At 39.9% G+C, this 24,758-nt stretch overlaps 2 protein-coding genes across 3 annotated transcripts; both read left to right on the top strand.

Annotated features, from left to right (window-relative positions):
- The first annotated feature begins 2,930 nt into the window (after positions 1–2,930).
- On the top strand, positions 2,931–5,734 carry LOC133733860 (ABSCISIC ACID-INSENSITIVE 5-like protein 1). Of its 2 annotated transcripts, none has more exons than XM_062161505.1 (5): positions 2,931–3,014; positions 3,615–4,599; positions 5,193–5,264; positions 5,362–5,391; positions 5,463–5,734. In XM_062161505.1, the coding sequence occupies exons 2-5, from the start codon at positions 3,676–3,678 to the stop codon at positions 5,541–5,543; spliced, it is 1,107 nt and encodes a 368-aa protein (XP_062017489.1). In that variant the 5' UTR covers positions 2,931–3,014; positions 3,615–3,675; the 3' UTR covers positions 5,544–5,734. The 2 variants fall into 2 exon arrangements, with proteins under 2 accessions (XP_062017489.1, XP_062017490.1); XM_062161506.1 differs by lacking the exon at positions 2,931–3,014 and adding an exon at positions 3,164–3,257.
- A 3,173-nt stretch (positions 5,735–8,907) lies between these two features.
- Positions 8,908–11,387, top strand: LOC133727756 (ABSCISIC ACID-INSENSITIVE 5-like protein 1). Its single transcript, XM_062155163.1, has 4 exons — positions 8,908–9,905; positions 10,864–10,935; positions 11,032–11,061; positions 11,146–11,387. Exons 1-4 carry the CDS (start codon positions 8,976–8,978, stop codon positions 11,224–11,226), a joined length of 1,113 nt encoding a protein of 370 aa, XP_062011147.1. The 5' UTR covers positions 8,908–8,975; the 3' UTR covers positions 11,227–11,387.
- Positions 11,388–24,758: the final 13,371 nt, after the last annotated feature.

Below are 24,758 nucleotides of genomic sequence, written 5' to 3'. Positions count from 1 at the left end.
GGAGGCTTACTTGGTCGGTGTTGGTGACGAAAAATTTCGTAGAGGATTTTGACTCACCAATAAATGCGGACTGGAGCCGAAGCTGACCAGGATTGATCGAGAAGCTTCCTTTGAGTGTTGACCCAAAGTTTGACCGTCGGCTAGAAGAGGAGGGGAGTACCTGCAGAAGACCCTCTGATGCCTAAGTCAGTACGTTTCTTAGTCGAGTGGAGTAAAACAAGTCGGAATGAGATGGATTACCTAGATGTCGAGCCTCCTTATATAGGCAATGACTTACTTAGGGGACAAGCCGCCATTATTTATGCTTTTATGGCTGCATTTATTTACACACTTATGATGACAATTATTGCTGCACTAATAATGGTTAATCAATTGCATACTTATGACGGTCATTCATTGCACATTTACGATTGTCATTCATTGCACACGTATAATCGTAATCATTGCGCGTTTATTACCGTACTTAAGGCCGTAATCATTGTCGCTTTCATGACCGATATTTACTGGCAAAATAATGACTGAGTTAATTGCCCTAATGAGGGATCCAAAAATAGTTGACCACCCCCACAATGCCCCCAAATTTTCTTTTTGGACACTTTTCCGAAGAGGAAATTTCTAGATCCCTTGCTGCGTCAAATCTTGCCTCGAATATTTCCTCGAGCCCTGGCAACCCTTATTCTTTCCTCGAGCCCTGGCCCCCCCAAATCTTTCCTCAAGCCCTGTCCGCCCTGAATGTTTCCTCGGGCCTTGGTCGTCTCGATTCTTTCCTCGAGCCCTGGCCGCTTTGATTCTACCTCGAGGTAAAGAGTCATTTTCAACATGAGACATGAAATTGCCCCCATTTTCTTTTGAATATGATAAACAACGTTTTATTCTTTTTGGCCACCGGACTTGGGTATTTACTTTGACCACCAGCTTTACACATACATTTCGGAAACACCGGCCACAAATATATTTCGAAAATAAAAGGAAGCAAAAATCAGAAATATGATTACTAAAGAAAAGAACGCTAGTCTACGTTACCCGGACTCTTGTGTCTTTGGGACTTATATTCCATCACTCTCAGTCCTTAGTGACAGAAATGAGACTTCCTGAGTGTAGCTCCCGCCATCACTTTTTAGGGAAAAGTGGTTCCCATAGACGGCGCCACTTGTTGGTGACGAAAAATTCCCTAGAGGATTTTGACTCACCAATAAATGCGGACTGGAGCGGGAGCTGACAATGATTGATCGAGAAGCTTCCTTTAAGCGTTGACTCAAAAGTTTGACCGTCGGCTCAAAGAGAAGGGGGATATATACCTTCAGAAAACCCTCCGATGCCTAAGTCAGTACATTTCTGAGAGTATAATAAGAAGAATCATAATGGGATGTCTTACCTAGCTGGCGAGTCCTCTATTTATAGGTGGAGGCTTACTTGGTCAGTAAGTCGTCATCATTGCCACACTTATGGCCATCATGATTACCGCACTTATGATTGTCATGATTACCGCATTTATTGCTTTAATTATCACCGTAAATATGGATGCAATCATTACCTCATTTACGGCGATCATCATTACCGTACTAATGGCCGCAATCAATACTGCATTAACGACTATCATCAATGCTACAGTTATGACTGCAATTATTTCTGTACTTATTTCCGCATTCATAGCCGATTATTTGTCATAATTGCATGTCAAAAATGGTTGACTACTCCCACATCAGATGGTTCTGGTTGGGATGGTGCGAGGCGGTGGTCGTGCTAACAGGACCGGCGATTGAGCCCTGATGACGGTTTTCTTGGCCGACGGCGCCACGGGTCTGACTCAATGGCGGTTTCAGGTGCGAGAACCTGGATCGGGGTTGGGTTTCTCCGAGGTGGCGTGGCCCGTGACGGTTTGGGTTGCAGGCGGTGAGAGATCGTGGCAACGCAGTTCGTGGCGGCATGCGGCGAACAGAGCTTAGCTTGACTGTTACGTACGACTGGGATGTAGATGGAGTGGGTAGACTAGACCGGACCAGGCTTATGGGCCTTGGGTGGAATTTTCTTTGGTGGCTACCCTATTTGGGCTTTAAGTTTTGGGCTGGGGTTTTGGCCCTAGTCCATTAGTTATGTTTTAGTTTAGTCTTTTACAATAATTTCTTTTTAGGAAGCTAATGCATGTTATGTGCGCTCTATGTATCTCTAGCGCCTCTGGAGTAGTACCAAAGGAGGATCCCCGCTATATCAATGTACATGAAATGTCTAATGAGTGGGTCTGTTTCTATGTACCGCTGTGGATACTACCATTATCTGATTGTCTCTCTGTAGATGGCAGCGGAATGGTATGTAACGGCCTATTCTGACTTTAGATGAATATATTGGCACCCGCCCTATAGGTTTGGGTTTGATTAAAAAAAAAAAAGTGTCTTTGAATTTAAATCTATGCGTAGAGATCAATGAAGCAAATAAATTTATTCCAACTGCAATATTATATTTTACTTACCCATAGATCTTTCTTCAAAAAACAGTCGAGCACAACTAAATACAAAAAATCAGCTGAACATCACAGATTCACAGATGAAATAAAAATGAAATCCACTCTTCATTTTTTATGCCACAGGCCAGCCGCCGCCCACACAGCCCCTCCTACATCATTTCAAAAGGACGAAAATAATTTAAAATATAGGAAAAGAGAAAAACGTTTAAAAGCACTTACTCATTTCCATTTCTAAATCTTAGTTTTCTACTTCTTTTTTTTTTTTCTACTAAGAGAACCGGTTGGTAATGTGATGCAATCACCAAGAAGCCGGTGACATGATGAATGCAGCACTTCAATTTGACCTTTTTCTACAGAAGAAACTAGCAGGCATGCAAGTGTCACCAGACGTGTCCAGAAACTGAACAACAATATTTTGCGTGGGGGCCATTTTATAAAAGTGCCAACGGCAGTTACAGTCTCTAGTCTCTAAAAACAGAGACTCCTCCCATCAAATCTGTCAAGGAAATGGCCTGTGCTCTCCATTGAAGCATATCACTCTCCAGATCTGCAGGTAATTATATATCTTGCATGCTTCTTTTCTTTTCTTTTCTTTTCTTTCTGTTTTCAGTACTGGCTTCTATCTCAGATTTTTGTGTTTTCTTTAGGTAGATAGCTAATCTTGTATAGTAGCATTTGATTTTATATACTGTGTGAGAAAGACGGCCATATATATATGTCGATCTTCTTCTTCGACGAAATTGTAGTTCAGAGTAGAGCCTTGGTTTTTCTGCAATACTGGGGGCTGGTAAAAGTGGTAAGTGACATTTGTGTTGCATGCAGATTCTTGGTTTTGCAGCTCTCAATGCACTTTACTTGAAAATCCAATCCCTTTGCATGCATTGGAATTGGTTTTAGTTGTTTATTTTTTTCCCCAAATTTTTCTTCTGGTTTTTCTTTTTGTTAGATGAAATAAGAAATCAAATCGTGAAAGAAATTTATCGGGTTATTGCTAGAAAAATGTCATATAATATGGTTTGAGGGCTGCTCTTATTGAGGTAATTAAATGCGGATATGGAGTTGGAAAAGTTTGTTATGATTGAAAATTTTACTGCATGCAGAGACTCATAATTCATTAATCAAGTTGATTATTTCTCTTTTTATGTAAATGCAGGGGTATAATTCATCTTTCACTATATATATACCATGATTGCTTCCATTTTGTGCTAATCAAAATGGTGATTTCTGATGGATCTGGAGGCCTTGGCTGTGACCAAAATAGTGATGGTAATGATGCTAAACCTCAACCACCACCATCTCAGCACGAAAATGGGGAATCATCAAAACAGAATTCGATATTCTCGCTTACTCTTGATGAAATTCAAAGTAAGAGTGGGAAGAGTTTTGGGTCCATGAACATGGATGAGTTCCTTGCCAACATATGGAGTGTTGATGAAAATCAAGTTTGTGAAGAACAACCTAACCAAGGTGATCATGAGGACCCTTTAAATGATGGGAAAGACACAACTTCAAAGACGGGATCTCTTTCTCGTCAGGGATCATTCTCCATTCCTACCCCACTTTGCAAGAAAACTGTGGATGAGGTATGGTCAGAGATCGACAAAACTCAACCACCACCCCCTCCTAACAACATGAGTATTAATCCTGGACCTCCCCAGCGCCAACCAACAATCGGAGAAATAACTCTGGAAGATTTCCTGGTAAAAGCTGGAATAGTTCAAGAAAGACCTCAGAACGGAATGGAAAGTACTACAATTCAACCACACGGTGGTAACACTAACAATTGTAACGTGGCAACTAGCAGCAGCACATATGGGGATACAAGTTTTGGAATGGGAAATAATTTGATTGGTTCAGGGTTTTTTAATCCTCAAGGTTTTGTGCCAAATAATTTGTCCGGGAATGGATATGCAACTGCTCCATATCCAATGTTTGGAGAGAGAAAAATGGGGCTGGGAGAATCATCTTGTGGAGGTACTAGTACTGCAATTGAGAAATGTCATAGTTTGCCAGAATCTAGTGGGACAAACAACAAGAAGAGGATAATCGATGGTCCACCAGAGGTACTAGTGGAGCGGAGGCAACGCAGGATGATCAAGAATCGAGAGTCAGCAGCTCGGTCTCGTGCAAGGAAACAGGTATATTATATATCCAACATTCCATTTTCAATATAGCATTTAATCTCATGCGATTATATATTTATTTGCAAGGCAATCTCATTCTCAAAACCATAAATTTTATATATCATTACTCATTACATAATGTTTCAATTAATTAACTAACATTCTTTGACAACATGTTAGTTGATTTTATGTCAATATTGTAAAACAAAAGTGCTCTAGAGCTAATCAATTACTTCTCTATAAAACGAAGTACAAAACTATCCCCTCATTTTGGCCACACAATAATTCTGAAGTTCTGAACCATCCTTTTAAAGCCCCTGGCCCCTTTCATAATCTTTCTTGTAAAAAATCAAACAAATATATTCCATTTGTTTGATCACAGTTAAAATCAATCTCAGATTAGCTAGATTTTCTGTTAGGATAGTATTTGAAGGCAGGACTTAGGCAATGAATTGTTTTAGCATTGTGTGCCAGTTCCAAAAGGGTGATACAGTATGAAACTAAGAGCATTCATGTAGCTTCCAAACCTTATTGGTCAACTACATAATTGATGCAGCGTTTTATTGAATGGAATTTGACATTGTCTCTCCTTATTCTACAACTCACAGGCATATACTGTGGAGCTAGAAGCTGAGCTGAATCAACTTCAAGATGAGAATATAAAGCTAAAGCAATGCTTGGTACTAAACAAGAAAATTTCTTTCCTTTCTTTGGAAAATACACAATTGGTGATCAAAGTGCACTAATGAAACATTTTTTTACCTTTATTTGGAATAGGCCGAAATCGAACAGAGGCGAAAACAAGAGGTAAGTAACTTCAAATTAAGAAAGATATGCTGTATGTTAATTATTCATAAATGTGTTTTGCCTGTGAGCAGGTCATGAGAAGGAAACGGCCGACAAAAGCACAAAAGCTGGCAGCAAAGTTGAAGACAATAAGGAGGTCTGTAAGCGCTTGAGATGGCGATGAATGTAATTCATGCAATGTGAGGAAGATACTTGTGTAAGTAAATGACATTATAACCTATATGTTTTCAGAAGCATATGTAAATTAATTGTCTAACTTCTGTGTAGCAATAAGTGGATGGATAAATGTTCCGTGAATCATGGGTGTAAAAATAAGTTGGGGTTTTTTTTTTTTTTCTTTCCTTTTTTCCTGAGCTGAATAAGTGGTGGTGCTGTAGTAGCAGTCAAATAATGAGCTATTGTGCCAAAAAATACTCAAATGAGTTGTATTGTATTACACTGCCATGTTCTTTCTTATGCAACTCTCTTTTTGCCAAGAAGATATCCACAAGCCTCCCAAAAGAAAAGGAATCCTCGATAAAAGCCATCTCCCTTTCTTCTGCTTTTCATTGTGATCGATCTCGTAAACCAATTCATCGATTTACCAATGTTGTTCCAGATCTCGATCTCCAAAACTATATCACTCAGCTCTTTTGGTCGGAATTGGTTTTGGTCCGTGCATGCACCATTGGTGCCAAAGCAATTCCACCCCTAGATCTAGATGAAATGGTGATTGACTATGTTTTCCTAGTCCGACAAGGAAAGTCTATTTTATGTGATTTTTTGTGCTTGTAAAATGAGCCGAAGTAAGGAAATAAATTCAAAAAAAGCTAAATCAAGGCAATGGTATAAAATTTACAGGTGAAAATTTTTTAGTGTGCACACCTCAAATACAAAAAGCATCTGGTCTTTTTCTTTTTGGTCTGTAAAAAAACACATCGGGTATAAATGGAAACAAGCCTTGTACGTGTGCGTATGTTCTGTAGAGGACTACAATGTCCAGTTCGTTTCGGAAAAAACAGAAAAAGAAGAAAGTTTATATACAGCTTCACTTCAACCCTCCCGCTTTTATCACGTACGGCGGGTTTGATCTCATGAGCTTGACTTGCTTGAATCTCAGGTGCTTTCAAATCCATGTGACTTCAGTTGAGTTTCTCCTGATCAATTCATTTAAAAATCCTAGGTTTTCCTCTGCTAAATTTAGTTAGGTCTATTTTAGTTTTTTTTTTTTTCTTTTGATTGGTTTGAAGTCTCAAGTACGTTTTGCTACCGGGACTTGTTGGAGTTAATTGTTAATGGTTATGCTGTTTCCGGCTGTGAGAATTTGAAATTTCTGAGCCAAAAGGGGTTTGGGAGTTTAGGAGGCCAGATTTGAAAGTGTAAGAATTTTGCTTTAGAGTTAGTGATTATAGATAGGTTACGTTATTCAATCTATGATACTTTAGTGTCAAACAAGTAACCATATGCTGCCTTAGGCCATGATATTGGGATTGGTACGTGTGTACTGGACTGGCCTCCTCTAATGAAGAGTCTTCTTGCTGGCGATATTGCTGGAAATTTTTCTTTTTGTAATGTCTTGGCTTAGTTTCTATTTTGGTCCTTTGGCTCGTATGTACCCAAAAAAGCAAAAGAAAAGAAGAGGTAGTAACCGAATGCAATGAGGCAATCTTGTTGCATTCCTGCAAAAATTTAAATTGTAAAACAACCCAACTAGGCCAAAGGGTTGTTTGATGCTCCTTGACCCTGATATGGGTAGCTTGTTAATACTAGTTTCCACGAGTATTATGTAATTGTTTTTAGTGGCTATTGTAGTTCACTGTAGTATATATAGCTGCTTCACATGGGCAGGTGCTTGATAGGAAACTTACACTGCTTGTTGGTTAATTATATAGAGCAGGTTGAAACAAATTGGAGTCGGTTTTGGACAGGTTCAGAAATTGAGAAACTAATATTAAGTTATTAACCTGGGGTAGTGCAACGCTGTTATCAGCTATGCCTCATTTTTCCCAGCATTAGAGCCATTTTTCTGGGCTTTGCTCTTGGGAGTTTATGGAGGACCATTCTAGCTTTTTCCTACAGAAGAAAATAGACATGTGTCACCAAACGTGTCCAGAAACTGAACAACAATGTGGGGGCCGCAAGAGAACCACATTTAAAAGTGACAATGGCAGTTACAATTTCTACAGTCTCCTCCCTCTCAAATTTGCTGCCTTTATAGGGTGCCCTCTGCTCTACTCTCTGGCCTCCATTGAAGCAGATCAACCTCAGGTATATGATAGTCTTGCATGTTTCTATTTTCTTTTTATATAGTCTTTTCTACATCAAAAATTTTGCTGGATTTGATTTGTTTAGTATAATGTGATCTTATTGTGTGATATGGGCATATTTGTTTTCTTTGTCCTTAATTATGTGGTTTTGTTGCTCAGTTTTGAGTCTTGGTTTGTCTAGATTGTTGTGGATTAATGAAAGTGGTAAATTAGCTTTGTTGCTCAGTTTTGAGCCTTGGTTTTGCATGCAGATTCTTTCTTTTCACTTTTCAATGCCCTTTATTTGAATTTCAACACTAGTCTTCAATCCACAGACTTACTGTTCATGAATTACAGATTTCTGTTTTTCCGATCCAATCCTTTCACATGCATTGAAGTTGGTTTTTCCCCTCTTTTTTATTTTTTCTCTCTCTTTTTTTTTTTTTTGTTTTGTTTTATGAAGTAGAAATCAAATCCAGGAAGAACTTTATCAGGGTTATTTCTAGAGATCTCATTTTAATGGTTAAAGCTGCTCCTCCCGAGGTAGATGCATGGACATTTCTAATTAGAATGGTTGCTTTTGCTTGAGAACTCCACTGCATGCAGAGACAGAGACTCATAATTCATGAGTTTGGTTATTTCTCTCTTTTTGGTGAGTGACTGAGTGCAGGGGCTAGCTAATTCAGCTTTCAGTTATGTGTAAGAACTTAGAAGTTTAAGAATTGTTAACATGATTAGGATGATTCCTTCCATTTTGTGTTGATAGTGTTAATTAGTTTCTGATAATCTGTAGGCCTTGGCTATGACTATCTCCATTAAAGTGAGATATGGGCATCTTTTTTTTCTCTTTTGCCTTGGTTGGATTTGTTCAATAATGTAGTCTTAGTTTTTCTAGAATACTGTGGACTAAAGAGAGTGGTAATTGACATTTGTGTTGCATGCAGATTCTTGCTTTTCCACATGGCTCTGCATTTTACCTGAATGTTGACACTAGTCTTCAGTACACACATAACTGTTCACTGAGTACACGTTTTCCTTAATTATCCAAATCAATCGCTTCTATGCATTGAAAGTTTCTTTTTCCCATTTCTTCTCCTTTGGTAGATGAAGTAAGAAACCAAATCCTGGAAGAATTTTATCAGGGTTATTACTAGAATTGTCATATAAATTGGTTGAAGGCTTCTCGTATTGGGGTAAATGCACATATCTAATTAGAAAAGTCGGTCATGATTGAATAAAAACTCCCCTGCATGCATAGATTCATAACTCATTATTTTGACTAATATTTCTCTCGCTTTTTTTCCTTGTTGTGCAGGGGTTGATTCAGCTGTCACTATTTAACATGATTGCTTCCATTTTATGCTAATAACAATGGTAGCTTCTGATGAATCTGGAGGCCTTGGTTATGACCACAATGATGATAATAATGATGCTAAACCTCAACCACCACCATCACAGCACGAAAATGGGGAATTATCAAAACAGAATTCGATATTCTCACTTACTCTTGATGAAATTCAAAGCAAGAGTGGGAAGAGTTTTGGGTCCATGAACATGGATGAATTCCTTGCCAACATATGGAGTGCTGATGAAAATCAAGTTTCTTCAGAACAACCCAACCAAGGTGATCTGGATAACCCTGCCAATGGGAAAGACACAACTTCAAAGCCTGCCTCTCTTTCACGGCAGGGATCATTCTCCATTCCTACCCCACTCTGCAAGAAAACTGTGGATGAGGTATGGTCAGAGATTGACAAAACTCGACCACCACCCCCGCCTAACGACATGAGTAATCTTGATCATCCCCAGCGCCAATCAACCATAGGAGAAATAACTCTGGAAGATTTCCTAGTAAAAGCTGGTGTAGTTAAAGAATCACCTTCTCAGAACCGAATGGAAAGTGACCCAATTCATCCACAAGGTGGTGACGCCAACAATTCTAATGTGGCAACTAGCAGTAGCATGTATGTGGGTACAAGTTCTGAAATGGGGAATAATGTGATTGCTTCAGGACATTTGCATCCCCAAAATGATGTGCCAAACAATCTGTCTGGAAATGGATATGCGTTTGCTGGATATCCAATTTTTGGACAGAATAAAATGATTGTGGGAAATGCATCTTTTTGTACCAGTAATGAAATTGAGAAACGTCACAGTTTGCCAGAATCTAGTGGGACAAAGAACAAGAAGAGGATGATTGATGGTCCACTGGAGGTAGCAGTGGAGCGGAGGCAACGAAGGATGATCAAAAATCGAGAGTCAGCAGCTCGGTCTCGTGCAAGGAAACAGGTATATTATCTAATTTACTTTTTTGGTTAAAGATATAATTCATTATTGTTAGATGTGATTTAAGTACACTTGTACACAATATGATCATGATCAAACCATTCATTTTCTGCATTGCATTTCGAAGATCATCCGAGACAAATCACAACAAATCTTGTAGTCTTCCAGCTATTAAAGTTAATAGCCTAACACAATGTAATCACTACAGTGATCACAATGATAGTAAACTGTTCCAATTTGGTTGATCTCTTTGCAACATTGAGCCTGGAATGGTGACTTCACAAATGAAAACAAAACGGTTCTAAACATGAGATCACATTACAGGATGGGAAGGAAAAGGTAGTGGCAGAGCCACATGTGGCCCAAGAAGGGCCTTTGCCTATACACACAGAAATTAAAGAGTCATCATTATAGTTCATAAAATCTCTAAAACTCTGTTAAATTTTGTTCTGAACCAATAACAAAGTCTGTACTTTCTGTTCATCTGTTATAATGCATTTGTTTTCATAATCCACTATCCATTGCTGGTTAGGAAGTTCTTTCATATTGCATTTCATCCAATTTATCAGTGTGCCCAGTGCCCCTCCTAGCATCGGTCTATGTTTCTGCTCTGTGGAGAGGGAGAGAGTGAAAAAGAGGTCAGTGGCTAGCAGTCCCCTAATAACAAAAGAAAAAGGAGGACAACACTTTGTTATTTACTGTATAACAACTTTTGTTAAACAAGAGTGATCTACAGCTAAAGGTTATAGTGTTTTAGACAACTGACCCTTTGTCTGTACAAAAGGGTGATTTGAAGTTAGAACTTTAAAATGGATGGTTCCAATTCTGATTGTGTGGTGTTCCAAAAGGGTGAATAGTATCGGAATTTATGTGAAGATTAGGCATCAATCATCATATAGCATTTCTAGAATGGAATCCAACTTATCTCACCTCATAATGTATACTATTTTGTTACTTACAGGCATACACTGTGGAACTAGAAGCTGAGGTGAATCAACTTGAAGACGAGAATGAAAAGCTGAAGCAAACAGTGGTACGAAACAAGAAATTTTCTTCCTTGCTTTAAAACATAACTCCATTGGGGATTGAAATGCACTAATGAAACATTTTTGACCTGTATTTGGAATAGGAGGGAATCGAACAGAGGCGAAAAGAAGAGGTAGGTAACTCAAATAGAATGTGCTTCGTATGTTTGATTTAATCATATGACATTAATTACTTTGTGCCATCTACTTCTGGGCAGGTGATGGGAAGGAAACAATCCACAAAAGCGCAAAGGTTGGCAGCAAAGTTGAGGACAATGAGGAGGACTGTTAGCGCTTGACGTGCTGAGCAATGTAATTCTGCATATGGCAAGCAATGTGAGGAAAGTAGTTGTCTATGGAAATGACATATATGATATATGTGACATATATGTCATTAAAAGATTATGTAAATTAATTGTATGTTTAATCTGTAGCAATAAGTGGATGGGTGAGTGTTCCATCCGCTAAGCATGTGTTTACAAGTATATGGTGCTTTGGTAATAAAATGAGGGGTGGACGGTGGAGGGTTACTGCCATCCTACCCTAAATTTGCTCATGAGACATTTTTCCTACCCCCTCCCTTTTATTACATACCTTCATCAAATTTATTCACCATACTTCCAATTTCATCTTTATTTAGATGCCTCCTCCAAGTTACCAAAAAAAGAAGAAGAAGGAGAACAGGGCTTTATACTCCTCCTAAAATGGATATGTTAATTTGGATGGTACAAGTTGGGTAGTGGAAAAACAAAGTCATCTTTCACTTTTTTACTCAGATTTCAAATTCTCGATCAATTCTCTTTTTCTCTTAGTTGCAAACCTTCATCTCTCTTCTTTCTCAAATCTAATATCACATCGAAATCACCATTACTTAGGCATGTGTGTATCTGCGAAAAACTAGGACACCGTCACTAGCTAGGAAAGTCGGGGACATCACCCCTGCCAAAGGTAGCTACAGCGTATTTGCGAAAGGCAACATATATAAGAAGATAGGAGTTTAGATCGTTTTTCTTTCACCAAATCACCAAATCAGGGATTTTTTGTAATTGATTTTTTTTTAGGGCTCCCGTTTTTCCGGAGCGAAACCTTAACCATCTAGGTTTCGCGTAGTAGTGCGGTGGCACTCCGATCCCGTCTGCAGCAGGGCGCTCCAGCGTTGCAAGTGGTAGAAGGATGTGGCTTCACCTCCTTCGTGTGTTTGCAGAGGTTGTTTGGCCGGAAGAGAAAGTCGAAGGTTCATATTCTGCTTTGGGTTTGCAAGCGCGACCGGTTTTTGTTCTGGGGCGGCTTCAGGGTTGACGAGGAGGAGGTAGGCGGCACGCTCTTGGGTCTAGAGGAGGAGTGCGGTCGGAGACGTCTGCTAGAAATTAGCCTTCGGGTTGCCGGATAAGGCTTTTGGTTCGTGCTTGCAGGGTCGGACTATTGCAGCGAGCATGTTTGGTGGGCGGTGGGATGGTTGCCATGGCCTCCTGCCTGGGAAGGCCACTGGATTGACGAGGCGGTGGTGGACGGCTTCTTGGAGGTTCCAGATTCTGCCGACGGGGTGTTGGGAACGTAGGGTTTAGGCAGTGGGTCTTTGGGCCTCTGCCTTCATGGGCTGTAGAGATGCAGTCTAGTGAATTGGGCCTAGGTAGCCCAATTCCTCTATTCTCTCACTCTCGGGTTGGGTTTGGGTCTTCTTGGGGTGGTCTGTCCCGCTCTTTGTCCTATTCATGTTCCTAGAATGTTGCTGTGGATGTGTTGAATGTTGCGACGTACACCAAGAGGGTCTTAGGCGTCAAGATATTCAAGACATTGGTACCATTTTAGGGCAGTGTAGGGGTAGGAAATTTTTTAAATTCTGTATTTTTGTTTCTGCAGTTCCTTTAGGATTTTAGTTTTTGGAGTTTCCGCTTTGGATTTTAGTCGTTTTTACCTGAGCATTGATTTGTACTATGAGTGGTCTTCGGACCTCTCAAACTTGACCGAGTGAGGTTGTATGATTTAATATCAATGGATCAGTCTTCTGTCGCCCTCAAAAAAAAAAAAAATCACCAAATCAGGGTCTATATAGTTTAGTTTCTTTTTCTTTCAATAAACATCTCAGTTTTTTTTTCTTGAATTTTATTTCATGTTTCAATTGGTTAAATTGTTAGAACATGAATTATATACCAAATAATTACACTAAATTATAACTATATAACACTAAATGATAACTAAGACAAAGCATGTCGCGTTATAATTTATTAAATCGTAGATAAGCCATCTTCAAGGGGTTGAATATCACACTTTTGAATGGAAGAAGAGTAGAAGACTTTGTTTTGCTAAATTACAAAACTTGTACACCCAATTATAAATGTTAATATCGTTGCTAATTACCTCGCTGGTAAATAAATGATCCATTAAAGGCAGTTTGGACCTTTCACATCAAAACGGGTCTTGCAATGCTAGAAATTTATGCCCCTCAGCAAAAGAAAAATAAGCATTTTGACGTCTGATTCTGCAATTCATATATTTTTCTTTGATAAAGATTCTACAATCCATTGACATAGCACTTCAAGGTTTTAAAAAATACTCCCATCAGAGTATTCATTAGATCAAAACAAAGACACTGATCAATTTTCATTATCTAAAAAGTTATAGTTCAGGAAATTTGCTTGTTTTTTCTAGGACTACGTTCTTATCCAAATTCCAAGTAGAACCTTAACCCAACCACCATTTGGAACCATTGAGTTAGCATAGGTTTCTCTTCCCTAAATTCTATCCATAGATTTCTCTTAAGGCTTCCCACAGAGAATTAAACCAAAGCAGAGAAAGATTCTCAATGTCATGATGAATATGGTAATCTTTATCCATAAACATTCAAAATACTTTTTACTATAACATCTGATGATGGACCAGCTTATTCAGTTGGTAATAAAGAAAAACATGAAAATCACAAAAGGTTAAAAAAGAAAGTTTAAAGAAGAAAAATAGGGTTTGAAGTTCAAATGCCAGTTTAGGAGGTTTAAACAGAATCTTTTTAATTTGCTTCAAAAAAAGAAAGAAAGAAAAAGAGAAAACACCAAAGGTAGTTCAAAAATGGGTATGTTTGGACAGTTAAGTTCAAACTACCCTTAATGAATGACTCATTCTGTTAAATAACATTTATTCTTTTACGAAACAAAGCCTTGTCTTTCTACTAGTTGGTAAAATAAATAATTCATTAAATGCAGTTTCGACCTTTCACGTCCAAACAAGTTTTGCAAGGCTAGAAAACAAGTTCGTTTATGTAAGTTTCCAGAGTACCAAACCCATTTTTTATTTTCTCCCAAAAAAAAAAAAAAAAAAAGCACCAAAGGTGGGCAGGCTTGAACTTTCATGTTCAAAAATGGGTATGTTTGGATAGTTAAGTTCAAACTACCCTTAATGAACGGCTCATTCTACTAAATAACATTTCTTCTTTTACAAAACAAAGCCTTCTGTTTCTACTAATTGGTAAAATGAACGATTGATTAAAGGCAGTTTGGACCTTTGCGTCCAAACAAGTTTTGCAAGGCTAGAAAACAATTCCATTTATGTAAGTTTCCATGGTACCAAACGCATTTTTCTAGTACTTCTGATGATTTTGGCTCTAACCCTAAGGGGAAGGAGTTGGTTGTTATTTTAATTTAGGCTTTTGGATTTTTCAAGTCTAATATGTGTGGGAGTGGCTTCTATGAGTCTACTGAGATGTTTCTATATTTCATTTGTACTACAATTGCGTGTAGGTAGGTGAGGTGTAGTTGAATGATTTTTCCTTAAGAGGCGAGGTTGTTCTCGTATGTATTAGGCTTGCATTTTATGCAAGCGTCCCTTTGTATTGTAATGAGTTGCAGAACTAGGTAGTAGGTTGGTTGTTTCCCCGCCATGCCGCTTTAGCCTTTGTAGACTCCAGCAATACCAACTTCTATTTCAAATAAAATAAAATAAACCATTTTTTATTTTCTCCCAAAGAAAAAGGGAAAAAAAATTCAAGGTGGGCATGCTTGGACTTTTGCGTTTAAAAATGGACATGTTTGTATAGTTAAAGTTCAAACCACCTTTAATGAATAACTCATTCAACTAGATACATTTCTTATGATTAACAAGTGATACTATCGGTTATAGGGAGAGAGAGCTCCGACAAAACAGGGGAAAACTAGGGTTGGAGAGAGTAAAGGGAATTCTTCAGCCTGTCCGGCAGCGCCCCCGCGTCGACCGTGGCTCTCTGCCTCATCGACGAGAGGCGGGTGTTGTCGGACGGGATCTTGGGATCGCAGGGGTCTTGCTCTATGAGTCGTTTCGCTAGTTCAAGTCGAGTATGGCTCTTCGCTTCTATCAGGCGGCGGTGTTGGTGTGGAAGACCGATGGTGGGCGATCGGCGTGGAGGAAGGAGCCAAAGGCCAGATCATGGCAGCGATACGCCATGGATCGTATGGCACTGACTTCTACTCTACGGTGTGTTGCTAGACGGAGGCGATAGCTGTGGTGGATTTGGGCTCTCAAGCTGGTGGGCATGGCGGCGACAAGGTACAGTAATTTTTTCACTGATTTCTCGGTGATAGAATTGGTGTGGCTTGCCGCATGGTATCATTGACTTGGGGTGCTCGAAGACATGGAATTGAGGCGGTGGCCTGCCGGCCGGGTACCTGATGACAAGGAAGAGGAGTACTGTGGCAGCGTTTCTCTATTTTTGTTTAGAGTCTTGTTTTTGGTTAGGTTGGTTAGAGTCTTGTTTTTAGTTAGGTTGGTGGCTAGGTTCTTTTGGTCAATAGTTCGTCCCTCCTCTGTTGAGCGAGGGTTGGGTCAAATTGATGTGCCATGGAGGTGGTGTCTTTCCTGGGGACAAGTTGTTTTATTTTTAGTTTTATCTTATGGTCAATGTGCTGACAAGCGATCCTTGCATGTGGTCTGGCTTCATTGGGACGCGGTGTGGAAGAGGGCGTTCGTTTTTATGGCGGTTGTCTATGAGGTGTTATCGATATTCTCGAGAGTATCTGTAGCCTGTGAGGTTGGGCGACATAGTTGGTTAGGGGTTGGGCTCTTTTGGCTCATAAAAGTCATTCTTGATGACAGACCCATAACTGGTTCAGTTTTTTTGGAGGAGAGTGGGGAGTTCATGTCCACCACCGGTCATTCCCATATGTAATCTTTGGTTATGTTCAATAAAGGTCTCTTATTCTTAAAAAAAAAAAAAAAACTAGATACATTTCTTCTTCTACTAGAAATAAAGCTTTCGCTTTCTTTTTTGCTCTAATATATGGGAAAGGTTAAAACAAATATGAGCTTTTTGCTAATCAATTTGAGGGTCTTTGTTCCTTTATAATCATAACGTAGTTCCAAAAGAAATATGGCATAGCAAGTGAGAGAGAGAAAAATCAATTTAACTTTCTTCATTAAAGAAAACGATGTGATGAAGAAAGTTTAATTCTTAATTTTCGTCAGTACAGTTGCCTACACCTTATACACACCATGCTAATACTCGATCCACAATTCTAGGGATCATTATGGTAATACAACTCAAACTCTCAATTTAGGATATCAGAATAGCTACAATCCTAATCTAGAATACTACATGCAATTACTCCATTCCTAATTACACGGGATTCTTTCCCTCAATACTCCGCCTCAAGTTGGAGTGTATGTTGATCACTCCCAACTTGCTTAGCAGCATAGTAAACTGGTTTGAGCTCAACGGTTTGGTAAACAAGTCAGCTAGTTGCTCCTTGGTTTGAATGTGCATTGTTTTGATTAGTCATCTTTGCACCTTCTCATGCACAACATGACAATCTATTTCAATGTGTTTTGTGCGCTCGTTGGAACACCGGATTGGAAGCGATATGGATGGCAGCTTGGTTATCACAAAATAGCTTGACTGGTTGTGTGTATCCAACATTCAGGTCCTTCAGTATGTTTCTCAGCCACGTTATTTCACAACAAGTGGTGGCCATGGATCGATACTCTGCTTCTGCACTTGATCTTGACACTGTGCTCTGCTTCTTGGTTTTCCATGAAATGGGCGCTTGTCCAAGAAAAATACAGTAACCGGTTGTGGACCTCCTTATGTCTTTACATCAAGCCCAATCCGCATCACAATAAGCCTTAAGCTCTAATGTCCCTTTCGAAGGCAAGAGTATTCCTTGTCCTGGTGTTTGTTTAATATATCTCAGCACTCTATGCGCTGCCTCAAGGTGAGGCTGCCTCGGTGTGCCCATGTATTGACTCAAGATGTGAACAGGGTACACAAGATCCGGCCTTGTGATAGTGAGATAGATGAGCCTCCCTACTAGCCTTCGGTACTGTGCTGGATCCTTCAATAAGCTTACATCTCCTTGTGTAAGAACCAAGTTTTGTTCAAGTGGGAACCGTGAAGGCTTGGCCCCCAAGAATCCGGTATCTTCAAGAATTTCTAGAGCGTATTTTCTTTGACATAAGGCAATCCCTTGTTTAGATCTTGCTACCTCTATTCCAAGAAAGTACCAAAGCTGCCCCATGTCCTTGAGTTTAAATTGCTTCGAAAGAAACTCTTTTGTCTCTATGATGGCTTTCAAACTGCTTCCTGCCAAAATAACATCATCCACATAAACTAACAAGGCTGTGAAGTGACCTTGTGTGTTTCGGACGAAGAGAGAATAATTTGACCAAGACTGTTGAAAACCGGCAGACTTAAGGGCTGTAGAGAGCTTCAAAAACCATTGTCTTGAGGCTTGCTTCAAGCCGTATAAGGACTTGTGAAGTTTACAGACACGAGACTCCCCCTTTAGTCCGAAACCAGGTGGGAGTTGCATGTAGACATCTTCATAGAGATCACCATTCAGGAAAGCGTTGTTAAGATCTAATTGATGTAGATGCCAACCTCGTAGAGCTGCAAGGCTTAACAGAACGCGGACTGTAGTCAGCTTAGCAACTGGTGCGAATGTTTCTCTGTAATCAACACCCTCAACTTGACTAAACCCTTTAGTGACGAGTCGTGCCTTATATCTCTCAACCGTGTCATCAGGATTGTACTTTATTTTGTACACCCATTTACACCCAATGGGTTTCTTGTGAGCAGGGAGAGGTATCAAACTCCAAGTTCGATTTTCTGTAAGGGCTTTAATCTCATTCTGCATGGCCTCTCGCCATTTTGGCTCTTGAACAGCCTGTGAAAAAGAATTAGGTTCTCACCATTGTGACAATGAAGGCTTTGTGAGCAGGAGAAAGCTTATCATAAGCAAGGACAGTGGAGAGAGAATGAATGGTACCTGAGGAAGGAATCTCGACCTCGTTCGAAGAAGACAACGGGACAGTACGTGAGGGAAGAGCCGCCTCAATATAAAAGTCCTACAACTTGGTTGAAGGCTTGGTGGGACGAGAAAATCGTCGTGGAGGTGGTGGTGAGGAATGTAAATGTGGGGCTTGTGTACTGTCTGGTGGTAGAGATGTGGACGTGTTTTGGGAAATATGATCTGGTGATGTATCAATGACATGATCTTGGGTAGAAGATGTGGCCGAGTGATTGAGATGAGGAGTTGTGATTAGGATTAGGTGAGAGATTTGGGGTGATAATATCAAAATCAAACTGTGGTGATTGACTCGAAGAAGGAAAGACCCCTGAGTGTGATGGAGAGAGATTTGAGGGATTATTATGGATAGGATTTGAAGGAGAAAATCGTGGAGGATTGTTTTGAAAAGGAAAGTCATCTTCAAAGAAAATCACGTCTCTTGATACAAGAGTTTTCTTACTCACCAAGTTGTAAACTTTGTACCCCTTTTGCCCATGTGGGTATCCGATGAATATACACTCAGTAGACCTAGGATCAAATTTGGTAGGACGAAGAGGATGAGTTGACACAAAACACTGACATCCAACAACTCGTAAATGTGAATAGGTTGGCTCTTTGTGAAAAAAGTTTTTCAAAGGGTGATTTGCCTTGAAGAAGTGGTGTTAGTGTTCTATTAATTAAATAGGCAACAGTAAGTATAGCTTCTCCCCAAAAAGGCTTAGGTAAATTTGCTTGAAAAAGCAGCGCTCGAGCCATATTCAGCAAGTGTCTATGTTTACGCTCAACAATGCCATTTTGTTGTGGCGTGTTGATGCAATTGGTTTGATGTAAAATGCCCTTGGATGAGTAAAATTCTGTGAGTTTAAACCCTGGCCCATTGTCACTCCTAATGACCTTGACTCTTTTCCCAAATTGATTTTCGGCTAAGTGAACAAAGTGTACAAGGAGAGTGCGTGCTTCTGACTTGTGTTTCATTAGATAAACCCATGTGCTTCTTGAGTGATCATCAACAATAGTTAAAAAGTATTGTGCACCAGAAAATGTTGGGACATGATAGCCACCCCAGATATCAACATGTATGAGATCAAAACAAGATTCACTCAATGTAACACTTAATGGAAAAGGTTGTCTGGTCAGTTTAGCCAAAGGACAGACAGAATAGGTACTTGCATCGCAAGTTTTATTTGCAAGAAAAGGAAACAATGGAAATACTTTGCTGGAGGGGTGCCCTAGTCTTTGGTGCCATAAGTTTTAAGGTTTGGTGCGCACCACATTGCATGTTCCTTTCTGTGGTAGATTGAGGCAGTAAAGTCCTTCACTCTCAGTTCCCGTCCCAATCGTCTTCCCCGACCGTAGGTCCTGTATGAAACAAACTTGTCTAAGAAAAATTGTGATATAAAAAGAATCGAATGCAAGTTTGCTGATAGATATGAGATTTAGGAAAAACAATGGAACACAAAGAACATTATGGAGGATGAAATGTTGAGAAAAAACAATTGTCCCAATGTGAGTAACATGAGCAGATTTTCCATCAGGTAGTTTTACAAGACGATTATGAACAGGCTTGAGTGATGTAAGAAAATGAGGATGGTAAACGATATGATCGCTTGCACCACTATCTAGTATCCAGGTTGGTTCATTACCAACTCGAGAAACACTGAAACTTTTACCTGAAAGCTCCTCATAATTGGGAACGTTACCAACAAGATTGACTGCGGATGTGTTAGGCTTGTTCAAGGCTCCTAGCAACTGATTATACTCGTCTTGGTTGCTAGCAACAGTCTTAAATTTGCTTAGAAGGCCAAGCATTTGATTACACTCCTCTTGTGAAAAGGGAAAGGTCGTCATCCCTTCTTTATTGTCATTGGAAGAGGCTGCATGATTGGCCCGTGCTCGCTGCCCTCCTTCCATTGCATTTTTCCTCCTACAACAATATTCGTAGGTATGCCCTTTACCATTACAATAGGTGCATTTGAGATGTGCCCTGCAATTTTTCGTGCTATGGTTTGTCATGTTACACTTCTCACATTTCATCTCTCCTTCTGTTGAATTAGCAGCTCGATGAAATTTCTTCACAGAGAAGGCGGACGCTTTAGGTGGTGCAGTTGTCTTCCCATTAGAGACCTCTGCCTGTTTCTCATGGCACAAGGCCATGGCATAAGCCTTGTTTACATTTGGAAGTGGATCCATTCCAATTACATTACTTCGAATAGTTGCATAGCCATCACCAAGTCCCATCAGAAACTTCATAGTCTTTTGTGTTTCTAGATAGGTTTTGACTTCAACAGCTGCTTCGCATTAGCATGGTGGAAAAGTACAGAGGGCATCCTTTTCATCCCAAAGACTTTTAAGCTTTGTGAAAAATGTTGTAACTGAACTCGCACCTTGTTCGCAGTCATGAATAGCATTCTCTATGTGAAATAGTTGAACTGTGTTTGTGTGAGAAAACCGCTCCTAAAGTTCTGTCCACATACCTCTCGCTTCTTTACAGTGAATGACACTGCTCGAGATTTCCTTTGACATTGCTCCAAGTAGCCAAGTCTTGACAAGGGTATTGCATCAATCCCATTGTTGCTGCTCATTAGGATTGTGTATTGGTCTCTTGAGAGTCCTATCGATGAAACCTTTCTTGTTCTTGATAGTTAGGGCCATGCTCATAGACTGGACCCATGTGGTGTAATTATCTTCCATCAGTGGTTAAGACACAAGAACTGCGCCAGGTTGATCTGAATGATGGAGAAAGAGGGGGTGATTTGGGTTCTCCCATGGTTCGGGGTTTCTCTGTGAAGCAGAGGTTGAATCCTTGTTCTGCTCTATCTTCAAAACGTTGTCTCCTGCCATTGAGGGATTGGTTTTGGTTTTCTTGTTTTCAGGTTATGCCTCAGAGTCGGTGCTCTGATACCATAAAGAAAACAATGTGATGAAGAAAGTTTAATTCTTAATTTTCGTCAGTACAGTTGCCTACACCTTATACACGCCATGCTAATACTCGATCCACAATTCTAGGGATCATTATGGTAATACAACTCAAACTCTCAATTTAGGATATCAGAATAGCTACAATCCTAATCTAGGATACTACAGTTACTCCATTCCTAATTACATGGGATTCTTTCCCTCAATATTCATCTTAGATAAATAAGAAATTTTCATATGGTTATTTGGATTTGACGAACAGTCTGATCAAACATATGAATTGGTATTGCATGAATCTTCTAATACCTATATGCATCAAATCTGATTGAATCAATGAACATAATAAATCAAGAAAGAATGAATTTCTTTCTTGATTTGAGTCATGTTTCATGTTTGTTTATTGGCGGTGAAGAGATCGATGATAGAAGAAAGCTTGGATCTTTGCCCATGAGTACGATTTGCAGAATGCAAGGAGAGAGACTAGAAAGTTCTGAGTTGCAGAATGCCAAGAGAGTATAGACACACAATGAGTCTTCAAAAGTTGAGAAAAATATTATGAATGAATTCAGGTTATAAAATGAAATGGACGATTGAAATAAAACCATGAGGAAATATGAGAAAGTTTTCCTTTAGGAAAGGATAGAAGTCCTTGTTCTTCACTATACCAATATCTGGAAACAGTTCCACCTGAACTCTACCATTAGGCCAAGTGTGCAAACCTAGATCATTGTTGACCACAAGCAAACTTGGATTTTCGTAGATACTAATGCCATAGTAAGGAGAGAATGGATAGGAGGAGTGAGGTTGCAAAATTGGAGGGAGAAAGGGCAAAGTTTAGTTTGGTTATGTTTTATAAGTTTTGGGTTGATTTGTGAAGACTTTTTTTTAGACCGAATCCTAGCTCTGCCACTAGAGCATACACTTAATGCACGACACTAGATATTAATAAAAGCTATGCCTAGTCCAACATTTTAGTTATGGTTGGCTTAGTGTCACAGGTTGACTTTACACACGCAGCGAAATTTGCCCGTGAGGCGTCGAGGTTACTCTGAACCAAGGCCAGTCTATCTTCCTTCCTTCCATGAGACTCCAATTTTCTTTTCTTTGTGTGCTTCTCTTGTCTATTAGACCCTTTACACATCGTCCCCTTACTGATAGGGTTTTGCCAACGAAAGCTATTTACAATTGAGTCTTACACCTTGTGACTAACCGATTGCATCATTGTATCAGGATTGTCTTCCAAAGACACTCGCCCAACCGACATGCTATCATGTCATCCTGGGTTGTGCCAGCCCATTGCTGAGCCGCGTGCATCTCACACATCAATAACAAGTGGCATGACACCACGCCAAGACCTAGTTGGCCTTCACATTCCCTCGTTGAGTCATTCCTTATTAGCTTGCAAATGTCACTCGCCTTGTAGGATTCACCTACATGGCCCACTCGGCTCATCTGCAATACTTGCCCACAACTCAAGCCTAGAACATCTTAACGATAAGCCATCTTGGCCTTACGGCCTTACCTTTCTGCCGAGGCTAGCGTTATTCTCTGCTTAATGAACATCATGGCTCTAAGGCCTGCTCTCGCCCATAAGCCAATCCTCAAGTTGGCACGCCATCCTACTTATTGGCACGCCACTTGAGTGAGCAACGTATCCTCGGTGCCACTCTTTAGTTTCCTTTAGTTTAGCACGGTGTCGCCCGTCTCGTACTTACTGACATCACTTTCCTTTGGACAAGGTCGAACCCAAGCTCGTGCCCATGTCGCTCACTCCGTGGTCAATGGGCACCACGAGGTCCCACATTTTTCTGTAAGCCCACATGTTTGTCTAACGTCACTGGCATACGGACCGCCCACAAACGAACCTCGCCCTCGATAATGACCCATAATATCGGCTTTTTAAGTTGATACTGTCCACAAGACATCCTGACTCGTGGAAACATATGTCATCCCTTGCTGATGACATATGCCCGGTTCCTAGGCCCCAACGGGTGTCTAGGGAAAGCTCACTTAGTGCCCCATGAAGGCCAGCATCGGGGGTGCTGGAGAGCTAGACACCATGTCTCCCCCTATAAAGCATATTAGACTTAAATGACTAAGGCGGGAGGAAACATGCATCAAAATATCCGAGGAAAATAATAATCTATAACTATAACTAATTCATACGAAGTCCAAATGACTCACCGTCAAGTGCGTTGAACTTGTGTTAAGGTCCTCGACATTTCTTGCATTTTGAGTTTTCCCAAATTCCAAGCTGAAGTAGCTCGAAACCGAAAATCACAAAGTTTTACTTAATTACGACAATGCCACTCTGCCTTCATTTAGCCCCAAGCTTGCCATTGGGTCCCTAAGGCTCGCTGTCTTGGACATCTCCTTCAGAAAGTGTCATGATAGCATTACTCTCAAGTGCAGCTCATGACACTTAGCCAAACAATATTTTTTTACTGTTCACCTCTTCAACCTCAGTTATGGTATGTTCTTAACTCTTCGAATATTTAATATATGCAACTCGATAGTGCTGATGTCTGGTGGGAAGGTAGAGAGTATGGATATGAGGGAGTGAGGTTGCAAAATTGGAGGGAGAAAGGGCAAAGTTGAGATTAGAGATTTCAATAGAAGACAAAGGGAGCATTTAGCAAAATTGAAACAAGGGTTGGCATTTTATCGAGTTAACTGCCCCCCCCCCCCCCAAACAACCAACCCCCAATCTGTTAATGTGCAAATTAGGTTACCTGTGATAGAAGTAGCTTCCACACAAGAAATGTAACTTCGGATCAATACCTCTACAGTCTATAAAATGTGTGGGTGAGATAAGGTTAATTAATGCTTTGATCTTGAATTAACCTTCTACTTTTCCTTTATATTTCTTTTATTACTCTTATATATTAAGTTTTCTATTTGATCAGAGATCACACGGTATCCTCAAAGACTTTCTACACCCAGAGACTAATCTGTGCCCGGGGTCATGTCAAAACGCTTCCTCTCCTTGGCCACCAAGAATAGATTGAGATTTAAACTCCAAACAATGTCCACGAGATTCGAACCCAAGTGTGCGGGTTCCACACTTGGAGGTTTTAACCAACTCGACCACCTATATATGGTGGTTATATATTAAGTTAACAATGAAGAAAAGATAAGTATGCCCCAATCTGTCTAACCAGCCAAATCTAACACAAATTTAGGGTTGTAAATCGCCTTGATACAACTCAAATTTGTATTGAGCTAGGTTAAACTTTAGTTCATGCGAGCTCGACTCGTAAAAGAAACAAATCAAGCTTGAGTTTTGGTATGCTTGGCTATTAAGATCATAAGCAACTCATATTTATTCATGAGACAACTCGGATTATGCTTAGTTCGTTCACTCAAGTTCGATCAATATAGCTTATGGTCATAGCCATTTTGGTTTTATAATTATTTTATTGGGTTAAAATATTCAATTTTATAAAACCAGATAATTATTCATGCTTGTCTAAACAACTTCAATTTTTGTTGTATCTCGTAAAACGGAGAAGCTAAGCGATGGGAGAGAGGGTTTCATGCAGACTAAAGTCTTGTTTAGTTGAACTATTAGCTATTCTGAAGGGTCTGGAATGGGTTATTGCTCAAGGATGGAGAAGATTGTATGTCGAAAATGATTGATTGGGAGCGTGCATTTGGTTAATTGGAGTGAT

The sequence above is a fragment of the Rosa rugosa genome, chromosome 2 (genome assembly GCF_958449725.1).
Source record: "Rosa rugosa chromosome 2, drRosRugo1.1, whole genome shotgun sequence".
NCBI classification, from domain to species: Eukaryota; Viridiplantae; Streptophyta; class Magnoliopsida; order Rosales; family Rosaceae; genus Rosa; species Rosa rugosa.
The sequence above is the reverse complement of the archived record's forward strand: the minus strand, read 5'-3'. Positions and strand labels throughout refer to the sequence as shown.